General features: G+C 41.3%; 1 protein-coding gene across 1 annotated transcript in view; it reads left to right on the top strand.

The window, feature by feature from the left end:
- The window catches only part of SEC24D (SEC24 homolog D, COPII component), a 117,936-nt gene that overhangs the window by 66,767 nt on the left and 32,036 nt on the right, over positions 1 to 19,133 (top strand). The window contains 1 exon segment of the mRNA XM_075200336.1: positions 14,778 to 14,893. Coding sequence (XP_075056437.1) covers positions 14,778 to 14,893 — 116 coding nt within the window.

Here is a 19,133-nt window from a genome sequence, read left to right on the forward strand (position 1 = left end):
CAGATATGACTTTTGACAGCCAGAAATATTAATGCACAATTAGGGAGGACACCCCAAAAGCACTGAGGAGTGCTAAAAATTATTTAGTAAATACTGCTGACAGATATGACTTTTGACAGCCAGAAATATTAATGCACAATTAGGGAGGACACCCCAAAAGCACTGAGGAGTGCTAAAAATTATTTAGTAGATACTGCTGACAGATATGACTTTTGACAGCCAGAAATATTAATGCACAATTAGGGAGGACACGCCAAAAGCACTGAGGAGTGCTAAAAATGATTTAGTAGATACTGCTGACAGATATGACTTTTGACAGCCAGAAATATTAATGCACAATTAGGGAGGACACCCCAAAAGCACTGAGGAGTGCTAAAAATTATTTAGTAGATACTGCTGACAGATATGACTTTTGACAGCCAGAAATATTAATGCACAATTAGGGAGGACACCCCAAAAGCACTGAGGAGTGCTAAAAATTATTTAGTAGATACTGCTGACACATATGACTTTTGACAGCCAGAAATATTAATGCACAATTAGGGAGGACACCCCAAAAGCACTGAGGAGTGCTAAAAATTATTTAGTAGATACTGCTGACAGATATGACTTTTGACAGCCAGAAATATTAATGCACAATTAGGGAGGACACCCCAAAAGCACTGAGGAGTGCTAAAAATTATTTAGTAGATACTGCTGACAGATATGACTTTTGACAGCCAGAAATATTTATGCACAATTATGGGGGACACCCCAAAAGCGCTGGGGAGTGCTAAATATGAAGAAAAAATAATAAACCTCTATCCTCCTCTCTGCACTAGCGATTTTGGTTAGAGCAATTGCAAGAACAATATTGTATTCTCTGTCCCTGCTCTAATTAGCCTATGACTACACCCTGCTCTCTCCCTCTGCCAAATGGCGATGGATTGCTGTGGAGGCGTGTATTTATAAAGTTGAAGTATCGCGAGAACCGAGCCCCGAGATCCGGCGACGTCACAATGACGTTCGGCCTCGATTTGGATTCGGAATGGGCGGGAGAGTACCGAGCTGCTCAGCTCGGTACTCGGATACCCAAAGTTCGGGTGGGTTCGGTTCTTGGAGAACCGGACCCGCCCATCTCTAGTTATGAAATGCATATAACACAAATGTATTATATCCAGAAAGTGTTGGACATAGTTACAGCTTCACCAATATCTCCTAAATATAGTCCCTCTGAGCCAAGATGACCCCTTGGGTGCCTCCTATCATAGATTGTATGTGGATGTTCTGACATGCTATGTATGTATCATAATCTGTCTTTGGAATGTGCATGTATCAAACTTAAAGCTGCACTATCACCTAAGAAAATATTTTCCTAAAGTGCCCCTTGCCTCTAGCTGAACCCCTGAGGAGCCGCAACATGAAGTTGTTTTTTCCGGTCCTCTGATGGCTCATTAAATGTCACTGGTGGTGGGTGTGTTTATGAGCGGGAGGAGCAAATACAATTGTGGCTTGTGATTGGTTCTCCCAATCAAAACTCCCTGGGTGCCTAAGCCCCCTGATTTTCAGACAGGTGCTCTAAGACAAATGCAGGCACTATGGCTAGAGGGTATCATACCGGTTAGGGAAATAAAGTGTGTGTAGTGTGGCTTTAAAAGTAAAAAAAAATGTATAAAAATTGCATGGCAAACAAAATATGATAGACCTTGTGGGCCTGATTCATATTGGGACGCAAGTCTATTTGCATGCAGTGTCTTGTGGAAAAATAGCTTTGCGCATGCTCAAAAATGAACTTTACGCCAATGAATGCAATTGATTGCAATTCATGTTCAAATGCAAATGACACTTACAACTGCCTGCACTTAAAGGGCATAACAGGAGTGGGAATGGGTGGACAAATGTAGGCACTGTACACAAAGGGCATGCTGAGGGCATTCCGACGCAGATGCGGACGATTGAAGTCCAGGGTTTCTCTTAAGTATGCTTATTTCAGCCATATCATTTGCACCAGCTACAGAGCAGATGTAAGTGCTGACTGATGTGATAACTGTGACAGCATAGTCTTTATTTAGAAAAGTATACGTTTGCACAGGACATGTGTATACAACCAAGATAGACTTTAAAAATGCATTGCATGTACAGTATGCATTAGGAACTTCTTGATTTATGTATTTAATATAAATATATATATATATATATATATATATATATATCTCCATTTTTTCAAGAATGTTTATACTGCTAAGAGTTGTTTGATTATTCTATAATAAAATTTTATTTAATGCATTCTGTTTACTTATATTGCAGAGACGCTTGGGCATATACTGTTGTCTGTCTGTTGTGTGTATCTACATATAACAAGTAACATTTAGTAGAGCATATTCACACCCAGATTCAAATAGAAAAGTATATTGAGATACGTTTGGATTTGAATACGGTCAGAGCTACGCCAAAGTAATGTGCTGACTTTTTTTTTTTAAACATATGAAATAGGCCCTGTGTGTTTTAGTTGAGTAAACTGCCATGATAGTAATGGAAAAGTGATCACTCCTCTAAGGAGAGTGTCATTAGCTTTTTAATGCTATATCATTATGAAGCATATATTAATCATCACTGTCCTCCTACTTCAACAAACTGATGAATGCATACTTACATAAAGAGGTTATTAGGAACACACAAGAGCTCTATGTGTAGAGAGCCACTTTCATAAAAATGTTTATGAAACAGATCAATCTATGGATGTGGGATGGGTTCATAGTATACACTGCAAAATATTTCTCACTACATATTTTCAGATAACACGTTTAAAGTCACAAGGAGAGTGGGAGCTGAACATTTTAAATAAAAGTTGTTTTAATAAGTTCCATGTGCCTATGGATTTCATGGCTTCAACATCTATTAATCTTCCAGTGACAAGCTCATTTTCACTGAAGATACCATGCCATATTTGTCCAAGAATTACTGTATGTGACTCATGAGCAAGTGTTTCTGTGATTTTGGATGTGTCCCAAGTTTTCTTTTTGTCGGAACAAGTCCTGCTAGACATTAAAATTATCTTGGATATCCTCACTTGAATTGTTGTGGCACAGTCCTTTCCCTAAAACAGTAATCTTTTCAACTTTGAAACTTGAGCACAGTCAATGATGCTGAGAGTTTCCTTTTTCTCCTTGGCAAGAAGTAGACTTTTTAAATTAACCAAAAGTAAATAGGCCTTCTCTTCTTACTTTTGTAAGGACACATACGGTATTTTTCACGGAATGAACATCTAAATAAATGCAATTTTAAGACGGCTGTAAATGCACTACATGCTGCAATTTGGCATGTCTGTATTACCATGTTAACATTGATATATTTATGTTATGCACAAATATATTATTGGTGTAGTTTTAGTACATATTTCCAGTTAGAATGAGTAATACTGTCTGCATTTTTACTTAGAATTAAAAATATTAGTCTTCTACTTTTAATTTTACCTAATGGTATGTTGTTGTTGTTGTTGTTGTTGTTGTTGTTTACCAAGGTGCAAAGTACCTTCTGGCTGGACTAACTGGTACCTTTAAGGAAGAGGCAGTCAACCAGTCAGACTAAGAACCAACAAATATGTATAGATATAGCAAGTAGCCATGCCATTCAGACCTCCCCACATGCCCCTTACATGTCCATTACACTTCCCCACATGCCATCTGACCTCTCCTAATGCCCTGTACATACCCATCAGACTTCCTGACATGTAATAAGACCTCCCAACATGCACCTTACATTCCCATCAGTCCTCACCACTCCCCCCAAACTTCCCCACATGCCCATGAGACCTATCCATATGTCCTTTACATGACCATCCCACCTCACCACATGCCATCAGACCTTCCCATAAACCATTTTGATGCCCAACTGACCTTTCCACATGCTCCTTACATGCCCATGAGACCTCCCCACATGCCATCAGACCTCCTTACATGCCCATCAGGCTCCTCCAAATGCCTTGCACACCGCCCCCATGTGCCTTCTCACACCTCCCCCACTTACCTCACAGTGGTTTGCAGAGGAGGTCACGTGACACAGAAGTTGTCTGCTCCAACTGTTATACCTGGATGATTACAATGATCACAGTAGTACTATCAGCGATATATTGTATAAAAATCATTCATCTGTTTGTCTGGTTATGCATTCAGACACCCCTGCACCGATTGGGTTGAAACCAACGCGAGGTAGTTCATTTGGTTCCCGACCAGGTTTTAGGGAGGTTCGGGTCCCGGTCGGAGCTCACGTTAGTGTACGCTGGGCAGAACTTTGACCCGGAGAGCCTGTTCTGAGCCTGCTTTCAGACTCCCCTGAAACGATTGGAATGAAAGCAACTCAAGGTGGTCCACTTGGATCCTGGATAGGTTTTAGTGGGGTTAGGGTCCCGGTCAGACCTCCTGTTTGTGTACACTGGGCAGAACTGTAACCCAGGGAGCTTGTTCAGAGCCTTCCACTGGATGGATTTGGACAAAAACTTCACAGACTCTAACACTGGATCCCAGAAGATATACTAGGGGGTTGAGGTCCCAGTTGGACCTCCCGTTGGTGTATGCTGGGCAGTACTTCGCCGCGGGGATACTGCTCTGGGCCTTCCACTGGATGAATTTGGATGATATTTAATATAAAACAAAAAATGACCCTGGGCAGCCACCTCAGGGGCGCACCCAGTGAGGTTTCCCTCTGTCTGGAAACCCCCATCCCCCAGCCTGGGACACTGTATGCTTGAAGTGGTTGACTCTGCCTTCAGGAACAGCCACTTTACAGCTTCTGTCTGTGTCCTGTCTAGTAGAACAGAGGAGAACTACACCCGTATTCATCACCACACGTATCTTCACATCTGCTTCTTGTTGAATTTGGACGTACCTATACCTGATTTATGTGCATTTTAAAACAAACTCACTTTGCACTCAGTATGCGTGTCTTGATGAATCAGACAAGTATCTATTTTCAGAGACAATAAGTTCCTTAAATTTACAGCCTGTCTAGCCTTGTGCTGGTTTCCAATGTAGTAGGTAGATCCCACGCTTGTTGTGCCACTGTTTTAGTGGAGACTAGGTGAGGGTATTTAGTGCTGGGGTTGGTTAATGATTTTAGAAGGGGATTATGAAGCCCATTTTTCTTCGTTTATTTCTAAACTTTCCCATTAATTTCAATGAGGTTTCCAGAGATTGAGCAGATCATTTGCTTCAGTGTGACATCTGCTGGTAAAAAGGATACCATATGTAAAAAAAAAGGGTAATTGGGGCTTTAGTAAACACACTTGGCACATTGCAATGTGTTTAATTACCATGGTACATTACAGGAATGGATCATCAATCTCTAGCTGTCTCTTTAATGTTTGACATATCTGTACTTGAATAACTTAAGGCTTTGATAGCTGTTATTTACTATAGTTGAATAGTTACATAGCATAACCAACAGGAGTACGAAGAAATGTACCTCACAATATCACACTCTCAGTTGTGGAAGATAAAGACAACAAATATTACTGCTGGTGCCATTGAGACCTGCTATGTCTGTAGCTTTCTTAATTAAACACAGGGGTCTCATTCATCAAGTAACTCAATGTACAACGTGGATACACACGTCCATATTCAACATGGAGCGGAAGTAAAGATATGTCTGTTGATGAATACGGTTCTAGGTCCGCTCAGGTCTAGCAGACAATACAGACAATACACTGCAGGATATGTCCAATACATATGCGGAATATCAAGTCACAAAAGAACACAGAGAAAACAACTATTTAATGTCACCTGTTTACAATACATATTAGGGCCTGAGTCATAAAGGGACGCATCTCTATTTTTTGTGTGTATCATACGCAATTCCCTTCTGCGCATGCCCAGAAAGAGGATACTCGGCCGCCAATGAGAGCAAGTCCGCTGCGTAGGTCTACGCAAATGACAGCTGTGACGGTCTACGTTTTCGGGGAGTGAACGTGGTGGGGAAGGGACGTGTGCCTGTACTCAATGTACAATGTGGGCGTGCCAAACTCAAGCAAATGCAGCCACGTCGTAATGAAGCTCTGCGTGTGTGAAAGTTTTATGTTTTTCTGCCGTATCTCTTGCACCAACTAAGGGTCTAGTCTAAGTCCTAGGTCAGTATCGTATGCGTGCTATAACATGTGTCTGCAATCAGGAGCCACTGTAAAAATGCATTTTATGTACCGTAGAGATTATGGAATGGATTTCAATGGGAAAAAAATTTTTATAAAAAATTTTTTTTTTATACAGTTTACATCTCTAATCATAAATGACTATATTATTGACAGGTAACATTAATTGATTATTATTTTTTTTTGTGCGTTTTTTTTGAGATTTCATGTTTCACATACGTATTGTACGTATCCTGCAGTGTCTGGTCTAGTACAGCAGAGTGAACCTACATCCATAGTCATCACCACACGTATCTTGAGATCCGCTCCTCCGGGAATATGCAGAGACGATTTACATGCCGTTGCGAATAACTGCACAATGCGCTCAGTATGTGTGCCTTACTGACTCAGACCCATAGTCATTAATGGCAAAATCTTGAAAAAAAAATTTCTTTTGCCATAAAATGTATTTTTACAGTTGCTCCTAATTGCAAACACATGTTCTAGCGTGCATACAAAGCCATTATTACTAGTAATGAGCACTTACACCCGACCTGTAGATGGTGCAAGTGATACGACAGAAGGACATGTACTTTAGAGATGCCAAAATGTTGAATTGGACACTGTGTCGGCACGCTCTTACTGTACATTGACTATGTGCATATGCCCATTCCCCTCCCTGTTACACCCCTGAAATCATAGGCTGTACTAATTATTCTTTGCTCTTGAAAATGAATTGGAAGTTGCTGCATTCACTGGTATATGCTCTGGTTCTCAGCATTTACGTTCCTTGATAATTGAATCATAAGGATTGCACATTTCTTTGGTTTTTCCTTAATGCATAACACATTTGCCAATTTTCTCTAATAGTTCTGTTTGCCCATAGCACCTTGTGGTCTGTGACTTCAGTATGCATGGTGTTACAAAGGTGAAGAAGTCAGGAGAAAGCACTGCATTCTTGCTTATTTGGAGCCCCCACACTTCTATTAAATGGAACTTTTTCTCCTTGTGTACTGCTTTTTCGATTCTAATTAGGTGTAAACTTGTGTTAGCAAAATAACATAGAGCTGTTTTCATAATTATGGGTCTTGACATATCATATATATGGGGGCATCCTGAATCCATCTATTATCACGAAACATTCCGTGCACCTCCACAAAGCCATTGGTGGTTGCACTATGGTCTGGCCAGTGGTGCATAGGTAGGTCCATGGCAGTGCAAAAGAGCTGTTAGACTGCACATGGTGGTCCTAATTCATCACTGTTAATAACTTAAGTGAGTAGTCAATAAGTAAAGTATTACTTCTTCCAAGTTAGGTTCTAACTTTCCATTCCATTTGTAATTTCAATTAGGGATGAGCGCACTCGGATTTATGAAATCCGAGCCCACCCGAACGTTGCGGATCCGAGTCGGATCCGAGACAGATCCGGGTATTGGCGCCAAATTCAAATGTGAAACTGAGGCTCTGACTCATAATCCCGTTGTCGGATCTCGCGATACTCGGATCCTATAAATTCCCCGCTAGTCGCCGCCATCTTCACTCGGGCATTGATCAGGGTAGAGGGAGGGTGTGTTAGGTGGTCCTCTGTCCTGGTAGATCTCGTGCTGTGCTGTTTAGTTCTGTGCTGTGCTGTTTAGTTCTGTGCTGTGCTGTGCTGTGCTGTGCTGTGCTGTGTTCTGCAGTATCAGTCCAGTGGTGCTGTGTGCTGTGCTCTGTCCTTCTGAGGTCAGTGGTGCTGCTGGGTCCTGTGCTGTGTCCTGTTCAGTCCAGTGGTGCTGTGTCCTGTGCTCTGTGCTTCTAAGGGCATAGTTATTTCCCCAATATTCCCCTGTGTTTAAAAAAATAAAAAAAAGTTATTTAAAAAAATACCAAAAACTACTTTAATTTTTTTTAATTACCACAAAATTTGCACAACCAATCCTGCAGTATAAGCCCATTGGTACTGCAATATTACCAAGTTCACACATTCAGCAGTAAAAGTCCAGTGGTACTGCAATATTACAAAGTTTACACATTCTGCAGTATCAGTCCAGTGGTGCTGTGTCCTGTGCTCTGTCCTGCTGAGTTCCGTAGTGCTGCTGGGTCCTGTGCCGTGTCCTGTTCAGTCCAGTGGTGCTGTGTCCTGTGCTCTGTGCTTCTAAGGGCATAGTTATTTCCCCATTATTCCCAAGTTTTTAAAAAATAAAAAAAAAGTAAAAAAAAATAAAAAATTTAAAAAAAAAAAAATATATAATAATTATAACCAAATTTGCAAAACCAATACAGCAGTATAAGTCCATTGGTACTGCAATATTACCAAGTTCACACATTCTGCAGTATCTTGTGCTACATATAATGGAGACCAAAAATTTGGAGGATAAAGTAGGGAAAGATCAAGACCCACTTCCTCCTAATGCTGAAGCTGCTGCCACTAGTCATGACATAGACGATGAAATGCCATCAACGTCGTCTTCCAAGCCCGATGCCCAATCTCGTAGTACCGGGCATGTAAAATCCAAAAAGCCCAAGTTAAGAAAAAGTAGCAAAAAGAGAAACTTAAAATCATCTGAGGAGAAACGTAAAGTTGCCAATATGCCATTTACGACACGGAGTGGCAAGGAACGGCTTAGGCCCTGGCCCGTGTTCATGACTAGTGGTTCAGCTTCACCCACGGATCTTAGCCCTCCTCCTCCTCCCCCCCCCTACAAAAAATTGAAGAGAGTTATGCTGTCAGCAACAAAACAGCAAACAACTCTGCCTTCTAAAGAGAAATTATCACAAATCCACAAGGCGAGTCCAAGGATGTTGGTGGTTGTCAAGCCTGACCTTCCCATCACTGTACGGGAAGAGGTGGCTCGGGAGGAGGCTATTGATGATGTAGCTGGCGCTGTGGAGGAACTTGATGATGAGGATGGTGATGTGGTTATTGTAAATGAGGCACCAGGGGGGGAAACAGCTGATGTCCATGGGATGAAAAAGCCCATCGTCATGCCTGGTCAGAAGACCAAAAAATGCACCTCTTCGGTCTGGAGTTATTTTTATCCAAATCCAGACAACCAATGTATGGCCATATGTAGCTTATGTAAAGCTCAAATAAGCAGGGGTAAGGATCTTGCCCACCTAGGAACATCCTCCCTTATACGTCACCTGAATAACCTTCATAGTTCAGTGGTTAGTTCAGGAACTGGGGCTAGGACCCTCATCGGTACAGGGACACCTAAATCCCGTGGTCCAGTTGGATACACACCAGCAACACCCTCCTCATCAACTTCCTCCACAATCTCCATCAGATTCAGTCCTGCAGCCCAAGTCAGCAGCCAGACTGAGTCCTCCTCAATACGGGATTCATCCGAGGAATCCTGCAGCGGTACGCCTACTACTGCCACTGCTGCTGTTGCTGCTGTTAGTCGGTCATCTTCCCAGAGGGGAAGTCGTAAGACCGCTAAGTCTTTCACAAAACAATTGACCGTCCAACAGTCGCTTGCCATGACCACAAAATACGATAGTAGTCACCCTATTGCAAAGCGTATAACTGCGGCTGTAACTGCAATGTTGGTGTTAGACGTGCGCCCGGTGTCCGCCATCAGTGGAGTGGGATTTAGAGGGTTGATGGAGGTATTGTGTCCCCGGTACCAAATCCCGTCGAGATTCCACTTCACTAGGCAGGCGATACCAAAAATGTACAGAGAAGTACGATCAAGTGTCCTCAGTGCTCTAAAAAATGCGTTTGTACCCACTGTCCACTTAACCACGGACATGTGGACAAGTGGTTCTGGGCAAACGAAGGACTATATGACTGTGACAGCCCACTGGGTAGATGCATCCCCTTCCGCAGCAACAGCAACAGCTGCATCAGTAGCAGCAACTACAAAATGGCGGCTCGTGCAAAGGCAGGCAACATTGTGTATTACAGGCTTTAATAAGAGGCACAACGCTGACAACATATTAGAGAAAATTAGGGAAATTATCTCCCAGTGGCTTACCCCACTTAGACTCTCATGGGGATTTGTGGTGTCAGACAATGCCAGTAACATTGTGCGGGCATTAAATATGGGCAATTTCCAGCACGTCCCATGTTTTGCCCACACCATTAATTTGGTGGTGCAGCATTACCTCAAGAGTGACAGGGGTGTGCAGGAGATGCTTGCGGTGGCGCGCAAAATTGCTGGACACTTTCGGCATTCAGCCAGTGCCTACCGCAGACTAGAGGCACATCAAAAAAGCATGAACCTGCCCTGCCATCACCTCAAACAAGAGGTTGTGACGCGCTGCACTCCACCCTCTATATGCTGCATAGGATGGAGGAGCAGCAAAAGGCCATTCAGGCCTACACAGCCACCTACGACATAGGCAAAGGAGTGGGGATGCGCCTCAGTCAAGCGCAGTGGAGACTGATTTCCGTGTTGTGCAAGGTTCTGCAGCCATTTGAACTTGCCACACGAGAAGTCAGTTCCGACACTGCCAGCTTGAGTCAGGTCATTCCCCTGATCAGGCTGTTGCAGAAGCAGCTGGAGAAAGTGAGGGAGGAGCTGGTAAGCCATTGCGATTACACCAAGCATGTAGCTCTTGTGGATGTAGCCCTTCGTACGCTTTGCCAGGATCCGAGGGTGGTCACTCTTTTAAAGTCAGAGGAATACATTCTGGCCACCGTGCTCGATCCTCGGTTTAAAGCGTATGTTGTGTCTCTGTTTCCGGCGGACACAAGTCTACAGCGGTGCAAAGACCTGCTGGTCAGGAGATTGTCCTCTGAAGAGGACCGTGACATGCCAACAGCTCCACCCTCATTTTCTTCCACATCTATGGCTGCGAGGAAAAAGCTCAGTTTTCCCAAAAGAGGCACTGGCGGGGATGCTGATAACATCTGGTCCGGACTGAAGGACCTGCCAACCATTGCAGACATGTCTACTGTCGCTGCATTGGATGCTGTCACAATAGAAAAAATTGTGGATGATTACTTTGCTGACACCATCCAAGTAGACATGTCAGACAGTCCATATTGTTACTGGCAGGAAAAAAAGGCAGTTTGGAAGCCCCTGTACAAACTGGCTCTATTTTACCTGAGTTGTCCCCCCTCCAGTGTGTACTCGGAAAGAGTTTTTAGTGCAGCGGGGAACCTGGTCAGTGAGCGGCGAAGGAGGTTGCTTCCTCAGAACGTTGAAAAAATGATGTTTATAAAAATGAATAATCAATTCCTCAATGAAGTACAGCACTGCCCTCCAGATACTACAGAGGGACCTGTGGTTGTGGAGTCCAGCGGGGACGAATTGATAATGTGTGATGAGGAGGAAGTACACACTGTAGGGGGAGAGGAATCAGAGGTTGAGGATGAGGACGACATCTTGCCTCAGTAGAGCCTGTTTAGTCTGTACAGGGAGAGATGAATAGCTTTTTTGGTGTGGGGGCCCAAACAAACCAATCATTTCAGCCAAAGTTGTTTGGTAGGCCCTGTCGCTGAAATGATTGGTTTGTTAAAGTGTGCATGTCCTATTTCAACAACATAAGGGTGGGTGTGAGGGCCCAAGGACAATTCCATCTTGGACCTTTTTTTTTTGCATTATATGACCAATCAACAGTCGTTTGCCATGTTCAAAAAGTAAAACCAAATTTAAAAAAATTCAAGAAATTAAACCAAATGTAAAATGCCGTGTCATAATTTAAAACAAGAGGTATTGACGTGCTCTAAAACTACTGTATTGTTGTTTATATTTTATAAACACTACACTTGAAAGCTTGAGTCTTTCAATAAAAAGGTAACTGTCCATTGCACGAATATTTGCAACAGGGACAATTTTAGGGTTAAGAAAGTCAACTAATAACACTTCGACGCTGTCTGTATTTATAAACACTACACTTGGAAGTTGGAGGAGGTATTGTGGCCCCGGCACCAAATTTACTACCGGGGCCACTCCACTGTGCAGTCCATATTTAGGTGTATCAGATATTAAACAACGGTGACAGTTGATGCCCAATTTTTTAATTATATTGTGGCCTCGGTACCAAATTGTGTACCGGGGCCACCACACTACGCAGTCCATACCCTTTTTTGGTGGAATTCTGACACGTGGAGGGTTTTTTAATTATATTGTGGCCTCGGTACCAAATTGTGTACCGGGGCCACCACACTACGCAGTCCAGATACTTGTTTGGTGGAATTCAGACCAGTTGAGGGTTTTATTATTATATTGTGGGGACCACTCTATCTATACCACACTACAACTCTATACCACTCTATTTAATACTTTAATTCTATTTAATACTTTAATTCTATTTAATACTTTAATTCTATTACTAATTACCATAAAGAGGAACTGCCGCTTCTATTTAATACTTTAATTCTATTAGTAGTTACCATAAAGAGGAACAAAATAAACCAATTTTACCAAAAGTATAATATGACTTAGACTTACAAACACTACACTTGAAAGATGGTGCCTTTAAATGAAAAAGTCAGTCTTCATTGCACGACTATGTGCAACAGGGACAGTTTTTTGGTTTACAAAGTCAACCAATAACACTTCGACCCTGTCTGTCTTTAACATACTTGATGGGATCTCAATGACGAATTGTCTGTACCATGTTTGGAGGAGGTATTGTGGCCCCGGTATCAAATTGGGTACCGGGGCCACCCCACTACGCAGTCCAGATACTTGTTTGGTGGAATTCAGACCAGTTGAGGGTGTATTTATTTTATTGTGGCCCCGGCACCAAATTTACTACCGGGGCCACTCCACTGTGCAGTCCATATTTAGGTGTATCATATATTAAACAACGGTGACAGTTGATGCCCAATTTTTTAATTATATTGTGGCCTCGGTACCAAATTGTGTACCGGGGCCACCACACTACGCAGTCCATACCCTTTTTTGGTGGAATTCTGACACGTGGAGGGTTTTTTAATTATATTGTGGCCTCGGTACCAAATTGTGTACCGGGGCCACCACACTACGCAGTCAAGATAGATAGATGCGTATCATAGATAAAGTACATTCAGTGGTGTGGGGCAAATTGAAAAATATTCAAAATGCACTGACATTATCAAAAACAAGAGGTTGTCACACGCTAAAACTCCAACATGTATATGATGGAGAGGATGGAGGAGCAGCCGTATGTGTAGTGTAATGCAGACCTGTTGAAGGTTTTTTATATATTTTATTGTGGTGCCCAGTGCCCACTCCTCTAGGCAGTCCAGGTACATTTATTGGTGCGAATCATACAAGTTGATGGTTTTCTTATTATATATATTGTGGTGACCCACTCCTCTACGCAGTCCAGGTACATTTATTGGTGCGAATCATAAAAGTTCAGGGTTTTTAATATATATTGTGGTGACCCACTCCTCTACGCAGTCCAGGTACATTTATTGGTGCGATTCATAAAAGTTCAGGGTTTTTAATATATTGTGGTGACCCACTCCTCTACGCAGTCCAGGTACATGTATTGGTGCGATTCATAAAAGTTCAGGGTTTTTAATATATTGTGGTGACCCACTCCTCTAGGCAGTCCAGGTACATTTATTGGTGCGAATCATAAAAGTTCAGGGTTTTTAATATATATTGTGGTGACCCACTCCTCTACGCAGTCCAGGTACATTTATTGGTGCGATTCATAAAAGTTCAGGGTTTTTAATATATTGTGGTGACCCACTCCTCTATGCAGTCCAGGTACATTTATTGGTGCGATTCATAAAAGTTCAGGGTTTTTAATATATTGTGGTGACCCACTCCTCTACGCAGTCCAGGTACATTTATTTTTTGCGAATCATACAAGTTGATGGTTTTCTTATTATATATATTGTGGTGACCCACTCCTCTACGCAGTCCAGGTACATTTATTGGTGCAATTCATAAAAGTTCAGGGTTTTTAATATATTGTGGTGACCCACTCCTCTACGCAGTCCAGGTACATTTATTGGTGCGAATCATACAAGTTGATGGTTTTCTTATTATATATATTGTGGTGACCCACTCCTCTAGGCAGTCCAGGTACATTTATTGGTGCGAATCATAAAAGTTCAGGGTTTTTAATATATATTGTGGTGACCCACTCCTCTACGCAGTCCAGGTACATTTATTGGTGCGATTCATAAAAGTTCAGGGTTTTTAATATATTGTGGTGACCCACTCCTCTACGCAGTCCAGGTACATTTATTGGTGCGATTCATAAAAGTTCAGGGTTTTTAATATATATTGTGGTGACCCACTCCTCTACGCAGTCCAGGTACATTTATTGGTGCGAATCATAAAAGTTCAGGGTTTTTAATATATATTGTGGTGACCCACTCCTCTACGCAGTCCAGAAAGATACCTTGTTGCAACGTTTTGGACTAATAACTATATTGTGAGGTGTTCAGAATACACTGTAAATTAGTGGAAATGCTTGTTATTGAATGTTATTGAGGTTAATAATAGCCTAGGAGTGAAAATAAGCCCAAAAACTTGGTTTTTAAACTTTTTATGTTTTTTTCAAAAAAAATCCGAATCCAAAACCTTAAATCCGAACCGAGACCTTTCGTCAAGTGTTTTGCGAGACAAATCCGAACCCCAAAAATAACGAAAATCCGGATCCAAAACACGAGACCTCAAAAGTCGCCGGTGCACATCCCTAATTTCAATTAAATGTTTTCAGTTTGTACTAAAATAAACCTTGTCACTGCTTTTGTTTGCATTAGAATAATATGTCTTCCTGTTTATATTTTGTTAGTTCCTCCGTTCTACTTTCAACATCTGGACCATATTGGCAGGAGAGTGGACCATTATGAAAGGCCAGAGCTATCTCTCGGATCTTATGAATACGTTGCTACATTAGATTACTGCAGGGTAAGTGCATTGCGGACTTAATTTCTTCTCTGTGTGCAACTGTGTGTCCAGTCTCTCCTTTTTCTCTGTCTAGTGCCACATTTCAGAATATTTCTGTAAACTAAAATCACATAGTAGCACAGTAAGTCATAACATGATATTTCAATGTTTTTCTTTTAATGTGTTGCTTGGTCACTGTTTCCATTGTAATAAAGTAAAACATATCTCCTTTTTATGCAATCAGTGGCTTAACTTTTTGTATGCATTCACATACTGCTGCAACACAATGAAAATTAGCATTATTTAGCTGCTATGTTATAGATACATATATTCATAAGACAGGTAGCTTCTCAGTAAGCATGATACTTTGATAACAACTATCAGACTATTCATTACAATAAAGTGTGCTGTGAGTATGATGTACCTGTTACTTTCTAGTATAAATTATCACTGCAGACCACTCTTCTTTAAATGTATGGATGTAGTATCCACTTTATTATTGTTATTATTATTATTATTTTTATTATTATCCTTTCTTTATAAGGTGCCACAAGATTTTCACAGACTCATACAGAATACAAATAGTAAATCAATACACACAAAAAGGTGGACATCTTCGCTTCTCTTGGGAGCAGTATATATTGGCTGCCAAAATAGGGAATGAGTGGAAATGAGGGGGTTTCCAACCCTCCAAGGTAACAGAAATTGTAAAAGGTTCCCAGGCACCTGATAGTGTACTCTTATCAAACTAATAATACCAGATCAAGGGATAATGGTCAGTAGTGAATATATTGTAAAATATTAAACAAATAGATTTAGACAATTGCAATGGGGGTATCAGTGCACTGTTATTATCAAACTTCAAAAGCCATGATGGGATAACATAACAAAACAATAATAAAACCCAATATGCAGGAGAAATAATGTATGCACAAGCTGTGCATTTCAAAGAAACTGTATAACGTGCAAATCACACAGTAGTTTGATCAACATGCCAAAGCAAAATTTCCTAATACATGCTGCCAATCAACACTGTAAACGAACAATGGTTCTATCTGAGTCAGAGACCGTTCTTATGCACAGATTAAATGGGTTTTGTAATGCACTTAATATTGTCCCCTGAAATCTGGATATATTCAAATCCTCCGTTTTCACATCCTCAGTTGTTTGTATGGTGATGAAAACCAACTGATGTCCAAAATATAAACAGATCTCCTTACAACTAAGAGCAGGCAGTGACAGCTGGTGGTTCAGGATGTTGGTAATAAAATCCACTTACCCACCTGTGGGATCTTTCCCTGTAGTCTCCAGTTCAAAATGGTGTCCTTCCAACCTACACATCGTAACCGATGTGTAGATTGGTGTCCGTGTAGTTTTTTCAATAACGCATGCCTATATGGTGGTCCTGAGTGGTATAGAGCACTCGGCATCTCTGTCAGTTTGAAAGGTCGAAGCAAGACTCTTGTTAGTAATAATTCAGAAAGGCAAAGGTGTCTTGCGATAGATCAATTACCAACGCGTATCGCTGGAATGAAGGCTTCCTCAGGGATAGTGAAGTGTGTCCTAGGTTTTCCCCTGTATAAGTAGATAAGTAGGCAGGTTTACTTATGATTGGTCAAGGAACAAATTAAATGCAGGTGTAGTCTGAACGTACTTTGGCATATTGATAAAACCACTGTGTGATTTACACTTTATACAGTTTCTTTGGAATGCATCGTCTGTGCATACATTATTTCTCCTGCATATTGGATTTTACTATTGTTTTGTTATATGTTATCCCATCATGACTTTTGAAGTTTGATAATATTAGTGCACTGATACCCCCATTGCAATTGTCTATATATATTTGTTGATATTTTACAATATTCACTACTAACCATTATCCCTTGTTCTGGTATTATTAGTTTGATAAGAGTACATCATCAGGTGCCTGGGAACCTTTTAGAATACAAACAGTAGAGCATACAGGGTAAAACAGTACAGAACAATAAATGAATAATACTAAGATTCCAAAAGCTCCAGGCATAGCTATTACAGTGAAGTTGGAGCTGAAGAATAGGTATAAAGACAGAAGGGAAGATGGCCCTGCTCATAAGAACTTACATCCTAAAGGGAGGGCAAACAGACAGCAGGCACAATGGGAGTCAGCGGAGGGGATCTAGCGCAAAAGGAGCAAGTAAAAGGGCATGGAAGAGAGGGGTGAGGAGAACAAGCACGGAGAGAGGGTTAGGTTGATGGCTGGTAGGCTTTGAAAAACAGGTGAGTTTTAAGTTCCCGTTTAAAGGAGCACAAATTGGGGGACAGCTGAATAGAGGTTGTTCCAGTTGAGGGAGGCAGCTGGAAGAAATATTGGATCCTGGAGTGGTATGAGGTGATCAAAGTGGAGGAGAGGCAACGGTCACTGGCCGATCGCAGGGAACAGAAGGAAGTGTGAATGGAGAGGAAGTTGGAGATATATGGGGCAGTTGAGCGAGAGAGGGCCTTTTAGGTGAGGATGAGGAGTTTGAAAAGGATTCTGTAGGAGAAGGGGAGCCAGTGAAAGACACAGCAGAGAGGGCGGAGGCAGAAGAAAAGCGTTGTGAAAGGAAGATAAGTTTCACAACTGCGTTGAGTATAGAACAAAGGGGGGCAAAGTGGGAGCGTGGGAGGCCGGTGAGGAGAAGGTTACAATAATCAAGACGGGAAATGACAAGTGCATGGATAATGGTTTTGATGATATCCTGAGATTGGAAGGGCCGGACGTAGGCAATATTGCATAGTTGGAAGCGACATGATTATGCAAGAGAGTGAATCTGGGGCGGTAAAGAGAGAGCGGAGTCGAGAGTGACGCCCAGGCAGCGGAGTTAGGGAACAGATGAGATGGTGTTGTTACCAGTGATAGAATGAATAGAGTGAACTTGTATGAATCACATGTGGCTGTAGCACTACAGAATCCCTAAAACTCTAATCTTAAGAAGGAAAAATAGCTTCTCATTCATGTGAACTGATTCTTATCTTACCTGGAATACTGGTTGTTCAGTCACGTTTACAAGTACAGGTTGCCTGGATATCTGCATACCGGTACATATCGCCTTGTATGTCTTGTCTAGTCTAGTCTAGAGTTATTAACTGCTGACATATCTCATAAAGACTTTTCTTTAAGCTTAGTTAACAAATTATCTTGCTTTATTCTGTATCTTGATCCACTTAAAGGTAATACAATGAAAGGCATCATCTTTATACCTCAGGCTTAGTGTTACCAGGTTGTGCTTTCAATACCAGCCATATATAATAGATAAACATGCTGAATGGTTGCATTGCCTTCCATTCAGATGCATTGTGCAAGCAAGCTTGCATAGTAAAAACTGCAGAGATACAACTTGCAGTGCGAGCAGTAGTGTGTAACGCAGCATATGTATTCCATATATAGTATATAAGGCTGGTGTGGCAACCCTTCTCTGGCTCTTGGATGGTGCTTGCGACAGAATTTACAGATATATTCTTTTTCCCACATAAATTGTTTATTGGTCCCCTACAAAGATTGCTAGCTCAAAAGATTTAAAAAAAGATACCCAGGTTTTAGCAGCAACTACATGTCCTAGATTTCTTCATATGTATAACCAGTTCACAGCCTGACAACCAGGATGATTGTTTTGGCCTCAAACTACACACAGTGCCACTATGGAGTGATTGTGCACTGTTGCATTTTTACCATTCAAACCATCTCAACATTCTGACGCAGTGAATCACTCCAGTAGTGATCCATTGTGAATCGCCCATTGTAGTGACAGATTTCTTTCCTGTTGCACAATAGTCATAGGAGTATTCAATATCTTATATGTGACATACAAGCAAAGATTTAATGTTAGGTAAGTGGTCCTTTGCTTTTTTAATGAATTTCAACAGTTCCAGGCTTGTTCTCCTTTTCACTTGTCCTCCACTTACCAGTAATGCAATAGAAAATCCAAGTAAATTTATGTGAAAGAAGAATTAAGGTTAATTGCAATCTGCTCTTCATCATATGCCAGTATATTCCAAATGAAATATATAGTCACTGAAATATAGTACTAAAATATATACAAATATCTTCTGGTAAAAAATATTGGACTAAAATACTCTTTAATGGGACATTAACCTATATACTGTAATGCTACAATCATAGAAAGATTCTGAGCAAATCTTAAATCCCTAAAACCCAAAATTGAAATGTTCATTTAAGAACCATGAAGATAGAATACATTGTTCAGTGTATCCTGACATTCCAGTGTAGCGTTGTTAAAAT

Source organism: Mixophyes fleayi, chromosome 1 (genome assembly GCF_038048845.1).
Source record: "Mixophyes fleayi isolate aMixFle1 chromosome 1, aMixFle1.hap1, whole genome shotgun sequence".
Taxonomy (NCBI): domain Eukaryota; kingdom Metazoa; phylum Chordata; class Amphibia; order Anura; family Limnodynastidae; genus Mixophyes; species Mixophyes fleayi.